Consider the following 17,647-nt stretch of genomic DNA (forward strand, 5'->3'; position numbering starts at 1 on the left):
TGAAAGACTCTGTTTATCACTGGTTTCCACTGACCAAACTGGAACATGTTTCTGGATTTGGTTTGTGCTTCAGTTGAGTTTAACCACATGCTACAGCCTGAATCTTTTTTCACAATAAAAATATGCATGTTTATGCAAAATTCCTCAGAACAAAATGATAATAATTTTACTATTGAAAATGCAGGGGGAAAAAACTGTATTAGCAATAAAAAATATTGACGATGATTACTTAAAACGTTAAAAACAGATTCAAGTTCTTGTTCTTGTCACATTAACATGGAATCTGAAATATTTTATAAATGTATTAATTTTTGTAAATTAAACAGCCTGTCCACATCTGGAGAGCTGTTGGGGCTGGGTGCCATTTCTTATGAAAATACCGTTTTATCAGGGAAGTTGTGCAATTTACTGTATTGTATTTCTTTCTTTTTTGAGTCAATGTTTGGTCTTGGTTTGTTGTTTTACCTTTGAAGTTTTGTTTTCACTGTACTGTTAACAAGAATATTGTTGTCTGTTCTGGTTTTTGCAGTGATGTATTTGAGTCTAAGGAATTGTTATTATTCTCACTCAAGTTGGAGTTAGCCGTTTTGTTTGCCCATATAAATTTGGATTCACATGTGATGAATATTTTAATAGCCTGCTGTATATTTAGAAATGTTCTTGCTGCTAGGTGGCTTGAATTGACTTTAGGCTAACTTACAAATAAGCTAATAAAAAATTAAACTCAGTATTTCATGTTACCACATTTATTTGGAATGAAGCCATGTAATAAGGGCCGTAATGCAGTCATTGTCATTATTAAGTAAAATCAACAAGCTTTTTACATGAAATAATTCATAGTAATTCAAGTTATAATGAACAAGTTAATGAAGTTTAAGTCGAAAACTTTCAATCTGAGTTCTAAAATATTCAATACATTTCTTAGCTTATAGATAGTCAATTTAATACATTTGAAAATATATTCAGAGTTAAAAGATGTTTTTTATCAACAACAAGAAAATTGAATAACAAAAGACATTTTATCAATGGAGACATAGCAACACACAGCACAAGTGTTTTAAAACACCTCACAAAAGATTTAGATCGAATTGTTAGATTGTATCTACATCCTGCCGACTATGCCAAAATGGATGGATATCCACATCAGAAATATCAGATCCGATCCCGGACGGCAAATCCAGTCAAGTGATATCTGTTTGTGTCCAAAACCAGTGAAACTTGTTAACCCTAAAACAGGCAAGAGTGGGAAATGATCATCAAAAAATAATTTCATGTCACTTTTAATATCATCTGGACTTAAGTAAAAAATATCCAAATCATTTTTTTTTTTAGATATTTGATATAGTTTGGATTTCATGAGTAGTATCTCCCAGGACATGTTGCCCTATTAGAAAAAAGGCCCAAGTCATCAATGTTTCTGTGATTTGTTTGATGCAAAAAAAAAATATATATATATATATATGTGTATGACAATGTGTATATGACATGTCTGTGTGTCCTAAAATTAAGGGCATATATATCTCTTGTATTTTTTCACTGCTGAACAGTTTCATCTTCAACCTCAGGTGTGGGAAACTCTAGCCCTTGAGGTCCTGTGTCTTGCTGACATTAGCTCCATCCCTAATCAATCATATAATGCGATTTATGATACAACTTTTAATTTTCTAAGTAACCCTGAAGTACCCCATGGGGGAGGCCCGGCCACCAGGCACTCGCATACGAGGCCCAACCCCGGCTGCGCCATGCCGGGCGACGTCACGGCCCTCGAATTTAAATACATCATAAAGGGTTTTTGAACCGCTCTTAAGCCCCGTTCACACCGCCAGCGACACGCAGCGACACGCAGCGACAAAGCGACATGATCCCATTAATTTCAATGGAGCGCTGGCGACTTCCAGCGACACGAGCGACAGTGACCGTTGGCGACAGTATGTGGGCGTGTCAAGACAAAAGTTGAGAAATTTCAACTTTATGCAAATGAGAAGCGATTTTCGCGAGCGACAACCAATAGGAAAGAAGACTTTCAGTGGAGCTCACGTCACCGTCTCGAGTGCAGGCAAGACAGAAGAGTTCGAGTATGATTTGCCTGTAACCACATACATGGATATAATTTAAATGATGCATGGAAAAGAAACTGTCGACAGTCTCAGTGGGTTTAATTCATACATTTATAGTTCGAGTGATGTAAATTTATGATGCAAGTTTAGCACTGCTGTAGTTCATTTCAGTTTCATACAGTTTCCCCTGCATTATGTTGATATTAGGGACAAGAAAATGTATTTATCAAATTTGAATGGCATTTTAGTAATTTATGACAGTATGAGTGAGTTTAATTTGTTGATTGATCCCGTTAATCTAGTAAATTATTTAATCCACTGAACACTGCTGTGGTAATATAAAAAAAACCTCTCCCAATAGCATACTGTTTCTTTTGAGCCTAATTCCTAGTCAAATTAAAATTATATAGTTGTAGGCTATATATCACTTGTGATGGTATTTTGTAGATATGGCCAGACGTGCAGTCTACCAATAACATTAGAGCGACAGGACTACGAACGCCCACAAGCGACTTCACAGTACAGAGACTGGAGACATTGTCACTGGTGGTGTGAACGGGGCTTTAGTCTGACCCGTCACCTAGGACCTGTTTGCCTTGGGAGACCCAAACAGGGGCATATAGCCCCGGACAACATAGGTCCTAGGGTCTTTCGGGTACTCAAACCCCTCCACCACAGTAAGGTGGCAGTTCAAGGAGGGGAAACACAGTAACATAAAATGGATACAAAAAAGTCTGTGCACCCTCGTTAAAACTACTGGGTTTTATTATGTAAAAAACAAAAAAAAAGATAAATGGGCAATTTCAAAGAATGCCTGTTAACCTAAATTGGGAGATTTTAGGTTAACACTTTGTTGGGATGTTTGCCTTAGAAAAAGAACTAGAGCCAACCCATTGAACTGAATCTTGGATCATGTCATCTGGTTCACTATACTCACTTTTGAAAAATAATTCTGGGTTGAAGCAGTGCTAATAAGGTGAATTTGTTTAGCAAAATCCTGTGACTGTGATGTAATCAATAAAAAAAGACATATCTGAAGTTAATAGAAATCACGTAACTAATTATAAAGTTCAGGAGACACTGTAAGCGCATGGTTCCTTAATTAATTTCAATATATTCAAACACTGATGGCGGCAGTAGACTAAAAAGGAGCGTGGACTCCATCTTGTGGACAAAATATAGAACTGCACATTTCATGTGCGAGTTAAAATGGTTGATTAAAGGTTCTCTAAGTGATCCTGGGTGACGTCACTTCTTGTTGACCTCCCTCCTCCTCATCCGCACACTAACCCCCCTAACCCTTCTTGTCGGTCATTGGCTGGAACAGTTTGTTATGTTTCGAGGAGCCGGTCGCCGCAGTTTGTTTTTGTTGCTGTTTGTGGAGCCTGGGCTGTCTACAGAGATCGCGTTTCTTTACAGTGTGTTCAGGGGACAGGCAGCCAGCGGATAGTGAGGAGATGTTTGCTGTATGTGACAAAAAATGTTTTGGCCTAAAAAACGCGTGACATCGCTTAGAGCACCTTTAAATTATTGCTGTTCATCAAAAATTGATGCAGCTTTGCAAGTAATCTTAGAAAGTCCTCTTTTCCAAATTCCACATAAACTTCTCTGATAATAAACTTCTGTGTACATGACATGCAGGCATATAAGTTAAATGGGCCACATAAATATAAAAAACCATAGCAGATTCAACACACCAACATTATTTTGATCACTTTTTGTCATGAGAGTCTGGGGATAATGCATGCAAAGTTTCGTGTGAATCCGGTGAACGGTGTAAAACGAGTACAAAAAAAAACAATTTTAGAAAAAGTATAATTGCGGAATGAATTCATAGATAAACAAAGAATAACATAAACACGTCTTAAAACTTAAAGCAAGGATTCTTAAGAAACAAACAGTTTGATTTTATCACACATGGTTGGGGCATTATTTTTCAAAAGTGAGTATAGTGAACCAGATGACATGATCCAAGATTCAGTTCAATAGGTAGTGCATAGGTAGTAGTTTTTACATTAAATGGGCAAAAGTTCTGAAATAATTTATTTTATCACAAAAATCAGCTGTTTTAAGAGGGATGTGTAGACTTTGTATCTACTGTAGCTTGAAAGCTCAAGGAGGAGATACTATTCAGAAATGTCTCGGAAGAAGAACAAGAAGTTTAAATAGTAAAACAGTGAGCACACAGAGCATTTATTTACTGTCAGAGTATAGGCATCCTTCTCCAACCCCTCCTTCTTTTCGGGCTTGGGACCGGCACATGCAATTCCATAGAATGTCCTGTGGCAAAGTTCTGGAACACATACATCATTGCAATATTTATTTAGAAACTGCAACCTACTTACAATATAAGGTTCATGTTGATCATGCATGCTGAATGTACTTACAGTTAAAGAAAAGATAAAGCCTATACAAAGAATGGAAATAATCATTACAGTCATCTCAGGTCGTGGTTTTGTTCCCTGGTTGAAGCTACCTCTTATTGATTTCTCTGTCATTAGAAAAGTTAAAAAGAAAAACAAAATGAAAACATGAGTCCATCCTTGTATATTACACCATAAGAGAGAATGCAGAAATATAACTAGTGTGGTCATGCAATTATAGCATTAAGATCCTGTTACTCTTTAGAATAAAAAACTTTGTGTCAATCATTTTGTTTTTACATACCTTTAATGATAAGATGGACATTCTTCATTATTGATTCCTCTATGATATAGCATGTATACTGTCCTTCATCAGTGTTTCGCATACTGTTGAGTTTGAGCGAGAAGTTTCCGTTCAGATATTCTTTAGGAAAGGTTGCAGCTCTGTTCTTGAATGCCGGATCCTGCCTTTCTACTGATCCTGTACCCTTAATTATGTCATACACATTCAGGCTGTTTTGTCTCCAACGCACAGTGATGTTTTGAATTGAAGGCTGATGCTCTTCAGAAGAACAAGGAATAACAATGGAGTCACCAATAAAACCCACAATGGTCTCTGGGCACACTGAAACAGAGAGAAGATGAAATAAATGAAACAGTTTAACAGGCAAGAGATGTAAAAAAAAAAAAAACAGGCAAGAGAGGGTTTTTTTTTGTTAAACTTTAATGCTCACCTTGAATTGTCCAAAAGAACGTCAGGTGAAAGAAAATTATCACTGAACTTAAAACACAAAAAAAAGTTTAAATTTACATTTATCAACACATAATCCACTGAAACACGAGTCAAGGTAATGGAAACTTTCCAGGATAAACCAGTGGCAGAGCAAAAATGGGTCATTTTCCAAGAAATACTTTAATAACAATAATAATTATAATAAACACTTTATCAGACTATAACTTAATTTATTTAGTTAAAATAATGATTAAATGACAGTTTCCATGGTTAATTGCAGGCGATTTGCTAGTTTTCCCTCACCTTATAGTTGCATATCATAAAGCTTGTCTTAAATGAAACGTTAAACAGATTCGTCAGTTTCTGAATGTTATCTTTACGACGCAAGCAGGGCCGGCGCTAGCCATTTGGGTGCCCTAAGCACAAATGCTTGGTGGTGCCCCCCCACCCCACTCACCCCCTCACCCACCCAAGGAATAACAACCATTCAGAATTTCTTAGTCTGATGAAGCACAATATAATAATTCTGTACATAATTTGTAGGGCTGGGGAATGATATACACTCACCGGCCACTTTATTAGGTACACCTGTCCAACTGCTCGTTAACACTTAATTTCTAAGCAGCCAATCACATGGCGGCAACTCAGTGCATTTAGGCATGTAGACATGGTCAAGACAATCTCCTGCAGTTCAAACCGAGCATCAGTATGGGGAAGAAAGGTGATTTGAGTGACTTTGAACGTGGCATGATTGTTGGTGCCAGAAGGGCTGGTCTGAGTATTTCAGAAACTGCTAATCTACTGGGATTTTCACGCACAACCATCTCTAGGGTTTACAGAGAATGGTCCGAAAAAGAAAAAACATCCAGTGAGCGGCAGTTCTGTGGGCGGAAATGCCTTGTTGATGCCAGAGGTCAGAGGAGAATGGCCAGACTGGTTCGAGCTGATAGAAGGGCAACAGTGACTGAAATAACCACTCGTTACAACCGAGGTATGCAGCAAAGCATTTGTGAAGCCACAACACGCACAACCTTGAGGCGGATGGGCTACAACAGCAGAAGACTCCACCGGGTACCACTCATCTCCACTACAAATAGGAAAAAGAGGCTACAATTTGCAAGAGCTCACCAAAATTGAACAGTTGAAGACTGGAAAAATGTTGCCTGGTCTGATGAGTCTCGATTTCTGTTGAGACATTCAGATGTTAGAGTCAGAATTTGGCGTAAACAGAATGAGAACATGGATCCATCATGCCTTGTTACCACTGTGCAGGCTGGTGGTGGTGGTGTAATGGTGTGGGGGATGTTTTCCTGGCACACTTTAGGCCCCTTAGTGCCAATTGGGCATCGTTTAAATGCCACGGCCTACCTGAGCATTGTTTCTGACCATGTCCATCCCTTTATGGCCACCATGTACCCATCCTCTGATGGCTACTTCCACCATGTCACAAAGCTCTAATCATTTCAAATTGGTTTCTTGAACATGACAATGAGTTCACTGTACTAAAATGGCCTCCACAGTCACCAGATCTCAACCCAATAGAGCATCTTTGGGATGTGGTGGAACGGGAGATTCGCATCATGGATGTGCAGCCGACAAATCTGCGGCAACTGTGTGATGCCATCATGTCAATATGGACCAAACTCCCTGAGGAATGCTTCCAGCACCTTGTTGAATCAATGCCACGAAGAATTGAGGCAGTTCTGAAGGCAAAAGGGGGTCCAACCCGTTACTAGCATGGGGTACCTAATAAAGTGGCCGGTGAGTGTATGTGTGTGTACTGTGTATAATTATTTTGTATATACACTACCGTTCAAAAGTTTGGGGTCGGTACGATTTTAAATACTTTTAAAAGAATTCTCTTCTGCTAACCATGGCTGCGCTTATTTGATTAAAAATACAACAAAAATCAGTTATAGTATTAAATATTATTCCAGTGTAAATCAGCTGTTTTCTGTGTGAATATATAGTAAAGTGTAATTTATTCCTGTGATCAAAGCTGAATTTTCAGCATCACCAGTGTCAGTGTCTTCAGTGTCAAATGATCCTTCACAAATCAGTATAATATGAGGATTTGATGCTCAAGAAACATTTATTATTATCATCAAATGTTGAAACAGTTGTTGGTCTGTCAGTTGTACAGTTTTTTTTTTTTTTTTTTAGGATTCTTTGATGAATAGGAAGTTCAAAAGACTTTTGTAACATTATAAATGTCTTTACTGTCACGTTCAATCAAATTAACTATTCCTTGATAAATAAAAGTATTGATTTCTTTCCTCCAAAAAATAAAAATAAAATTCTCACTGACCCCAAACTTTTGAACGGTAGTGTATATAAATACACATTTGCATGTATGTATTTAAGAAATATTTGTTATTTATATATAAAATATTTAAATTTATATATAATATAAATTATATATAAATATATACAGTATATACATGCAAATATTTCTTAAATATATACGTGCATATGTGTGTGTATTTATATATACAAAATAATTATACACAGTATACACACATATCATGTAGACACAAACTTTTATTTTGTATGCGATTAATCTTTTCCCAGCCCTAATAATTTGACAACTCTGTGAATATGAAAATATACAAACACTGAGATTGTGGGGTTTTTTTTTTTTTCTAATTGCAGTTTCACCAACAGATGTCGCCCTTGGGCCTTGGCCTGTGAACCTCTTGAAAATGAACGCATTATCCGCATAAAACAACAACGAAAAAACGTATCTAAGCGGTCTTCCTTTTCTTCTCAAACAAACTAACTGCATCTTAAACAGCCCAAGTTTAAAAAATGTCTGGGGGAGAAAGCCCCGGACCCCCGTTAAAATAAAAGATTCAACATGCAGGGCTAAAAAAGCCACGGATCATTTCATTTGCACTACTGGCGACGCCCCCCTGGACATGCATACACGACGCAAGGGCGCCCGCGCTACAAAACTAACATTTTTATTTAAAACATTGTCTTACCTGCAAAGCGACGCGCGAGTATCATCCCGCTGTCTATTCTTTTTCCTTTTTTCGCCCCCGACTCTTGGTGCCTTTCCGAGGCCATGTCTGAGGTCGGTGTCTGCCAAATTTGACATTGATTGAGGCATAATCGAACAGACCACTGGGAGGTGGGGAAGGGGGGGGGGGCACCAGAGGGAGACGAAAAATGAGATTCACCTTTTTCTCGACTAATTTGGTCTAGGCCTATATTACTTTTGTATTGCTTTTGTATATTAACATGCTTTAGACATATTTTATTTGTTATTTATACTAGTAGCCTATTGTGATGATTTTTCACGACCCAGATTTTTTGGTGCCCCCCCAAGCACTTGGTGCCCTACGCGCAGCGCGTGATGTGCGTGTGCGGAGCGCCGGCCCTGGACGCAAGGTTCTAAAACTTGCAATAGTGATTTGTGCATTTGAATTAGTTGATACTTTAAACAGCCTAAATTGTAGATCCCAATCTCCGTTTTTGACCACAAGTTCCGTCGTCTCAGACTAATATTGCAGGAGGACATGTAAAGGTAAGTACAAACATTGTGTCAATTTTTATAGTTTAAAACAAATTGAAACATTAAATAGCTGCAAGCAGCAATACGGGGCCAAGCCGCTGAAAGGGTTGTAGCACAATGCAGAGCCAGAAGGGCAAAAACAGTAGAAATAGAATGTACATGAAGAACTGATAGGTACAGATAGGATGAAATCAAAATGAACAGAAATTCTGATGAGAACTAACACAGAATGTAGAAAAGAACACACTTATTTCTAATCCCAGAGTAAGAAAGATTAGTACAGCTCTTACCCAGATAAGAAAGGAATTGAAATGACAAATTTATACACAATTTTAAAGTTGTCCCACACAGGACTCGAACCCAATATCTATGGGTCAGGTGCCTGTCACTCATCTCATTGCGCCACTTGGCAGACATGCATTTACACAGCTGCCGAAATTCAATAGTTTCAAGAGAGAATCAAGTCAAAATGAAGAATTTTAAAGTAAATGCAGAGCATATTGTAAATTTAGATTAAATCATCCAAAATTGGTCAGATTACTACTCATTACCATCACTACAAGTGTGTCAATTTTTCTACTTGTGGTTCATAGGGATGCCATTGACTACCCTTCTGGAAGAAGAATAATGAATTGTACGTAAAAGCACTGCATGTTGTGTGTGACAGCTTCAGATGATATCATTCTTAGGCACAATGCCTGGAACAGATGCAACTTCTGCATCTTTTCCTGCAACAGTACCTCATGCGGTCTGGGCACGTGTCACACTGAGTTGCGAAGCATTCGGGATCCGTGGTGTAACACGTTGAGCTAATCACTCATGCATGTTCACCAGCCTGCTGAGGAGAGGTTTCAGTGTGAGAATGAGTTCACAAAAAAGTTCCATGACATGTTAACCAGATTAGCATGATGTGCTAATGTAGCTTATGGTTAACTTGATAAATGAAGACCCACATTAGAAAGAATGGCATCTGGTTAGCATGCTAACCAATTAATATGCTAAGCTAACTAGCATAAGGCAACAAACACAGGCTCAGATCATGGTTCCGATGAAGCGTACCAATTTTAGTTTCGATTCATCAAAGTTTGGCCGAGCTATTGCTTCTGAACCAATTTTGGGTTGACCTCGTTAAGTTTGCGACATCATAACTTTTGATCAAACATGAATAAAAAATATCTGTCCAGTCATTTCTGTGCGGCTCAGTTCAAAGATCAAAAAAGTAGCAAAAATATGCATACTGTACTTTTCAAAATGGCCACTACTGTAATGGGCGGAGTCTTAATGTAAGATATTGAATGTGATCAGCATGGTGAGCGTGATGAGGTGTACTAAATTTCAGTTTTCTAGATGAAAGGGTTCAAAAGTTATAACCATTTCAATGTTGAAATTTTGAACTGGTGGTGGCGCTATAGAGTTGGTCCTAGAGATTCAAAAATTGGTCCAATTACTTTTCATCTCTATAAGTGTGCCAAATTTCATAATTTTCCTACTTACGGTTTATAGGGCTGCCCTTGACTCCCATTCGGGAAAAATAATAATAAGAAAACTAACAGATGCAATATGCTGATTTCACGCAGCCGGCATTTTGAAATGGCTCCGGTGGGAAGAAAACAGGAAGTGTCGCCTTTAGTCAAGTCAAGTCATCTGCATTTATATAGCGCTTTTAACAATGTAGATTGTTTCAAAGCAGCTTTACAGAGATAAAAATACAATTTACGGTAACAGAGATTGTTTTGGCTTTATAGCGATTTTTGAATAACGTTATTTCCAGCTAAAGTTAGTTTTGATTGATTCACTTCCAGCAAAATTATCATTTGTTATTACATTAGGGGCCACTAAGACGACGGTGTTCTCTCTAAACAGACTTTAAACGCGAACCTGTGACCTGATGGCGTTCACATGCGCATTAAGAATTGATTCTGTAGTTATATTCGTTTGAATATGTGTGCGCAGGTTTGTAATTTCCCTACAAACCATGCCTAAACAAACTACTTGTCTTGCCTATACATTTGACAAAGAATTTTGTTTTATTTTATCACTTCGGGGTACGCGAACCGGATTTTCAACAACGCTTTATCTGTAGAGTGGGAAAGGGATCCTCCATAGGGAGAGGATAGTTGACACTTCAGCACTGCATTGTCATCGGGTCCAGGCGAATCTCCTTCGTCAGATCTGGATACGGCCTGGATCCTACAGGCTGCGAGAAAACCTCGGGATAAACAAAGACACTGAAATTAGCCTAGATGCCATTCTTCTTATGATGTAACGAGTACATCTGGATTTAAGGGAAGTGTTCCCAGTTCCGGCTGACCTAATCTATGCAGCCTAACATTGAATTATAGAAGTCGATAATGTGTTATGTGTATGCTAGGTCAAAGAGATGTGTTTTTAGTCTAGCTTTGAACTGACAGAGTGTGTCTGCTTCCCGGACAATGGTAGGAAGACTGTTCCAAAGTTTTGGTGCTAAATTGGAAAAGGATCTCCCGCCAGCAGTCGATTTAGATATTCTAGGTATTATCAACTGGCCGGAGTTTTGAGATCGCAATAGACGTGAAGGACTATAATGCGTTAAGAGCTCGCTCAAGTACTGCGGAGCTAAACCATTTAGTGCTTTGTAAGTAATCAACAATATTTTTAAATTTATACGATGTTTAATAGGGAGCCAATGCAGTGTTGACAGAACCGGGCTAATATGGTCATATTTCCTGGTTCTGGTAAGAACTCGAGCTGCTGCGTTTTGAACTAGCTGTAGTTTGTTTATTAAGCATTCAGGGCAACCACCCAGTAGAGCATTACAATAATCTAGTCTTGATGTCATGAACGCATGAACTAATTGTTCTGCATTTGTTAATGAGAGCATATGGCGTAATTTAGATATGTTTTTAAGATGGAAAAATGCAGTTTTACAGATACTAGACACGTGACTTTCAAATGAAAGATTGGTATCAAAGAGCACACCCAGGTTCCTAACCGACGACGAAGACTTAACAGAGCAGCCATCAAGTGTTAGACAGTATTCTGGGTTATTACGTGTGGAAGTTTTTTGTCCAATAATTAGAATCTCTGTTTTTTCAGAATTTAGTAGTAGGAAATTACTAGTCATCCAATTTTTTATATCAGCTATGCATTCCATTAATTTTGTGAATTGGTAAGTTTAGTTAGGTTTTGAAGAAATATACAGCTGAGTATCATCGGCATAACAGTGAAAGCTAATTCCATGTTCCCTAATGATATCTCCTAAGGGTAGCATGTACAGAGTGAACAGCAACGGTCCTAGTACTGAGCCTTGTGGTACGCCATACTGAACTTGTGATCGATAAAACATCTCTTCATTTACTGCTACAAACTGATAACGGTCAGATAAGTATGATTTAAACCATGCTAATGCAATTCCACTAATGCCAACATAATTTTCGAGTCTATTTAAAAGAATGTTGTGGTCAATAGTATCAAATGCAGCACTAAGATCAAGTAACACTAATAGAGAGATACAACCGCGATCGGATGATAAGAGCAAATCATTTGTGACTGATGAGAGCTGTCTCGGTACTATGGTACGGTCTGAAGCCTGACTGAAAATCCTCACAGATATAATTTCTTTCTAGAAAGGAGCACAGTTGTGAGGATACTGCTTTTTCTAATATCTTTGATAGAAAAGGAAGATTCGAGATCGGCCTGTAATTGACTAATTTTGTATGATCAAGTTGCGTTTTTTTAACAAGCGGTTTTATCATAGCCAGCTTAAAGGTTTTTGGTACGTATCCTAGAGACAAAGATGAATTAATGATATTAAGAAGAGGATATATGACCTCTGGAAGCATCTCTTTCAGTAGCTTAGTCGGTATAGGGTCTAACATACAAGTTGACAATTTAGATGAATTAACGAGTTTAGAAAATTCGTCCCCTTCTATGGCAACAAATGAATCAAATTTTTCCTCATGGAGACTACAATGCACTGCCTGATGCGATACTGTGGTAGACGGTTGCATAGTTATAATTTTGTCCCTGATATCGATCTTATAAGTGAAGAAGTTCATAAAGTCATTACTGCTGTGTTGCTTGGACACTTCTGAGCTTCAAGCTTTCTTTTTCGTTAGTTTAGCCACTGTTTCAAATAAATACCTAGGATTATGTTATTTTCTTCTAATAGGGTTGAAAAATAAGCAGATCTAGCAGCTTTTAAGGCCTCTCTGTAAGCAATCGAGCTCTCTTTCCATGAAATCTGAAATACCTCTAGTTTAGTTTTCTTCCAGTTGCGCTCCATTTTTCTGGCTGCTCTCTTAAGGGCCTGGGTGTGCTCGCTGTACCACGGCGTTGGACTATTTTCTTTAATCTTCTTTAAGCGCAACGGAGCAACTACGTCTAAAGTGCTGGAAAAGAGAGAGTTAAAAGTTTCTGTTGCAATATCGAGTTCTTCTAAGCTTTAATCATAGGGGAGTAGTGAATGCGATGGCGTATTGTTGTGTTGTGTTTAATGTAGAAATTAGTTATTCTAAAAATGTACATACATTTCTTTCATTTAGACTATATACAGTGAAATTCATTTATAAATAAAATTATTTTTTTATATATAATTCAGAACGTAAAAAAAGAAGCAGGAACGAACTATATACATATCCTATATTGGATATTAACATCCAATAGTGTAAATCGCGGCAGCAGCTTTAGGTTGGTAGTCCAAGGCACTGTTGTCTATCTGTACTTCCGGGGGTTCTTCCCACCGGAGCCTCGCTTTTGATTTCAAAATGGCGGCTGCGTGAAATCAGCGTATAGGGACTTAAGCCCTTTCAGGGCGTGGCCCCTAATTCATATAGTCCTAATGTTTATACTGGCATACTTGTTATAAGAGCCATTTTTATTGTCATTTAATGCACTGTAAAAAGTAAGTCATCGGGCAGACTTAACCAATAAGCGCTGTAAAAAGCCGCTTAGGGCCCAGAGGAATTAGGGGACCCCCGACAAATACCAAGAAGCCTATATAAATCATATATTAATTATTACTGTTCTATATTGTATGGCCCATCTTTAACCATTAAGATTTTAACGTTATTAATTCATCTGCTCGAATGTGGGCCCCCGATCATGAATAGTGGAACTTTCCTATCGTACTGCACATGCGCGAGCAGTTCCACGACACTGCCAGAATCGGATAAGAGCAGAACAGACAAAGTTTAGAGGTAGAGATGGAGAGCGCAAGAGTGAGAATCTGCAAGCAGAAGGCGAGGTTTAGAAATATACAAACCATAGCTATGTTTATATGCACACCTTTGTTTCCGAACAAGTGTTTAGGCTACATGAGAACTAAATAAAGTGATCGTGTATGTGCGCGTTTATCTTTAAATCGGAATTGATTTTTTTACTTGGGCGACCAAACGTCCTCTTTTGCCACTCAAGGGGGGTTGTTATAAATTCATGAAAATGTCCGTTTTCACTGTTTTTCAGGGCCCATTAAGCGTGTACATTAAATTGATTGGCGCTTGCCTTTACACACACTACGGTGGGCTACTTTGTTGCGTGACGTAATTCCCGAGAGGCTGCCTTGTGGGCGGTTCTGCGACGCGCACATACACAGCAGAGCAGACAGCTATGGGATGATTATAGTATCAAAATGATTAACATGTCCAAGCACACTTATCAATGAACTTGATACATGTTGCAGAAATGTTTTATCCATGCCTTTCAACTTGCGTGTGCAAAATTAAAAATTAAATGAATGTGAAGCAATTTGTACAAATAGAGACATTTTTGTGAATACAAATGTTTTCCTTTGTATTAGTGTATCATAATTTGCACATGCAACACAGAAGATGTGCATGTGTGGATCAGGTGACACGCGTGCATTCATTGACGTCTTTTCTTTGTCGATCTCATTTGATTCATTTGGATTTTGAGACTTTCTTTTCGCGGTTTTTAAGCATTTCACAACCCACACACAAACAACTACAAATGAATAGGCCTGGTGCTAATTATTAATGTACAATACAACTTGTGTGTGCAAAATCCCAAATCACATGAATGTGCAGCATTTTGTACAAATAGAGACATAGTTGTTAATACAAAACCTCGATTTTGTATTAATGTAGGCCAGAATTTCTGCATGCAACAAGTAAGATGTGCATTTGTGGATCAGGTGACACGCGTGCATTCATTGACTCGTTTCTGAGTCGATCCTATTTGATTCATTTGGATTTTGAGACTTTCATTTCGCGGGTTTCGCCTTGCACGATCCACACACAGCTGTCTGAGAAAACCTGTTACTAGATGGCAGTATTCTGCTAAAACAGACAACGGCAGCATAATCAAGCGATATTTAAACTCAGTAGCCGATACACCTTAGGCCTACTGAACATGAAACGCGCGATTGCACGTTAAGCGTTTTATTATGGTTTTCTCTGGGTGTTGTTCATAATCTGATTTAATGTTTGCCTCTATAAAGTATGCTTTATTAATAGGGTAGGCCTATATTATTGTGTACTAAATTTGGTGCTTCAATATCACTCTCATTAAGCGTCTTAAATGCGGAAGAACGCTTGATTATGCTGCCTTGTCTGTTTTAGCAGAATACTGCCATCTAGTGGTAGCAGGTTTTCTCAGACAGCTGTGTGTGGATCGTGCAAGGCGAAACCCGCGAAATGAAAGTCTCAAAATCCAAATGAATCAAATAGGATCGACTCAGAAACGAGTCAATGAATGCACGCGTGTCACCTGACCTGATCCACAACTGCACATCTTACTTGTTGCATGCAGAAATTCTGGCCTACATTAATACAAAATCGAGGTTTTGTATTAACAACTATGTCTCTATTTGTACAAAAGGCTGCACATTCATGTGATTTGGGATTTTGCACACACAAGTTGTATTGTATTAGTTTAAATGTAGTGACGCACATTTGTGAATTTGTCAAATAGATGGGTAGTTGTGCACACATTAATAATTAGCACCAGGCCTATTCATTTGAAGTTGTTTGTGTGTGGGTTGTGAAATGCTTAAAAACCGCGAAAAAAAAGTCTCAAAATCCAAATGAATCAAATGAGATCGACAAAGAAAAGAAGTCAATGAAGGCACGCGTGTCACCTGATCCACACACCTGCACATCTTCTGTGTTGCATGTGCAAATTATGATACACTAATACAAAGGAAAACATTTGTATTCACAAAAATGTCTCTATTTGTACAAATTGCTTCACATTCATTCAATTTTGCACACGCAAGTTGAAAGGCATGGATAAAACATTTCTGCAACATGTATCAAGTTCATTGATAAGTGTGCTTGCACGTGTTAATCATTTTGATACTATAATCATCCCATAGACAGCAGATCGAGCAGCATTGCAGCTTCACAGTTGAACTGCAAAAAAAAAATCCCAAGGACAAGGTCGTTCCGCGCGTCATACGTTTAGTTTACATGTCCTGTCGATCGGATTAGAAAACGAATAAACCACCCATTTCAACCCATATTCCCTAACACTGACCCAGAATAGGTTAAAAACATAGACTGTAAAACACTAATGTTATGGTGACGTAGCGATGCTTGGTAGATGTGGCAGTCGGGCAAAAAAATGAACAAAAGATCCGTTATCGCAGCTTCATCAAGTCTAATGTTAAAAGGTGCAAAGAAACACCCACCACGAAAACAACTTGTCAACTAGGCCTTGATGACGCATTTTATTAGTTTTAAGAGAGCCCAGTTTTATCCGATGTTTGGTGGTATTTTATACATAAAAAGGCTATTACATAACCTAACACAAATATTGCAACAGTAGTTTCCTTATTCCAACGATGCATTATCATAGCTGCCAACTCTCACGCATTGGCCGTGAGACACTCGCATTTGATCGGTTTCACACGCCACACTCCCGATTTCTCACGCTGAAGTGTCAACCCGGGCGGTCAAATGCCTGGAAGATGAGTGTATCTATATATCTACCTGTTGAGCCACTCGTGATCGACTAGTTATACCGCAAATTCGTTAAAAATCTCCCGTTATCTAGAGCGAGCATGCGAGACAGAGATTGTGCTCCAAACCGCGTAGAGCGAGCGAGAGACCTTGCGCGAGCGAGACCGCCCCCCCCCCCCGTCATCAACAAATCTCACTCGTCTCTAACACCCCCCCCCCCCCGTCAACAAATCTCACTCGTCTCTACCACCCCCCCCCCCCCCCCCGTCAACAAATCTCACGCCGAGCAAAACTCAAAAGTTGGCAGGTATGCATTATTCAAAACGCATTGACCTGTTTGCAAGTTTTTTTTAGCATTACCATTTCCCTTAGCTTCCGGGAAAACAGATTATGCAAATAAAATATTCAGACAAACATACCAGGTTGCCATCATGACCAACCGAATCTGTAGGCAACTTTCAAACAGTACTATAACGTTACCCTATTGCTCTAAAATGCTGTTTACTTGCTGCTTCGTCCTCGGTGCACACAGTAACGTTATCCGCCCACACCCAGCTGACTGGGACTGGCCTATGCTGTGTAGCACTTTACCATATCCGTGTCGAATTTAAATGAGACGAAATGAACATTTATTGTACATAATATTTGCAATACTTTAATAACTTTAAAAACAGAACTTTGTACAAATACAAATAACATTGATTAATTTAAACATAAGGCGTTTAAACATAAGGCGTTTTAATAATTTAAAGTTACATAAATTTCTCTATGTACAACTGTTAACAAAAATTTTAAATCAAATGTTTTACGCAAAATGTAAACAATACAGTAGTGTGAAGTATTTTTTTTTACACTTAGCTAGCCTACGCTTAGCAGACAGCATAAATTAAATTCATGACATGGAATCAGCTAGGAACATTTTCTCACAGATCAAATCAAACTTAATACAAAACATTAAACATTAATATATCAACCACAGACAATTAAATATGTCGCACGGGGATTTCTATGAAGTATCCAGTTGGGCTCTCTCACATCACCAACGCCACGTGCAGAAGTGTCCTCAGAAAACATTTTGT

At 38.4% G+C, this 17,647-nt stretch overlaps 1 protein-coding gene across 1 annotated transcript; it reads right to left on the reverse strand.

The window, feature by feature from the left end:
* Nucleotides 1–1,054: 1,054 nt before the first annotated feature.
* On the reverse strand, nucleotides 1,055–17,037 carry LOC130094445 (CD276 antigen homolog). Its single transcript, XM_056260741.1, has 5 exons — nucleotides 16,988–17,037; nucleotides 5,155–5,201; nucleotides 4,725–5,045; nucleotides 4,259–4,548; nucleotides 1,055–1,227 (listed from the first exon to the last, which is right to left on the reverse strand). The coding sequence occupies exons 1-5, from the start codon at nucleotides 16,999–17,001 to the stop codon at nucleotides 1,222–1,224; spliced, it is 678 nt and encodes a 225-aa protein (XP_056116716.1). The 5' UTR covers nucleotides 17,002–17,037; the 3' UTR covers nucleotides 1,055–1,221.
* Nucleotides 17,038–17,647: the final 610 nt, after the last annotated feature.

Source organism: Rhinichthys klamathensis, unplaced genomic scaffold (genome assembly GCF_029890125.1).
Source record: "Rhinichthys klamathensis goyatoka isolate OS25496 unplaced genomic scaffold, OSU_Roscu_1.1 h1tg000009l_1, whole genome shotgun sequence".
Taxonomy (NCBI): Eukaryota; Metazoa; Chordata; class Actinopteri; order Cypriniformes; family Leuciscidae; genus Rhinichthys; species Rhinichthys klamathensis.

Excerpts from the sequence above, each read along its gene's own strand:
- LOC130094445 (XM_056260741.1), bottom strand. Across the intron at positions 5,046-5,154 it reads GTTCTTTTGGACAATTCAAG|TGTGCCCAGAGACCATTGTG; the intron begins GTGAGCATTAAA and ends TCTCTGTTTCAG. Across the intron at positions 4,549-4,724 it reads TGTCCATCTTATCATTAAAG|AGAAATCAATAAGAGGTAGC; the intron begins GTATGTAAAAAC and ends TTCTAATGACAG.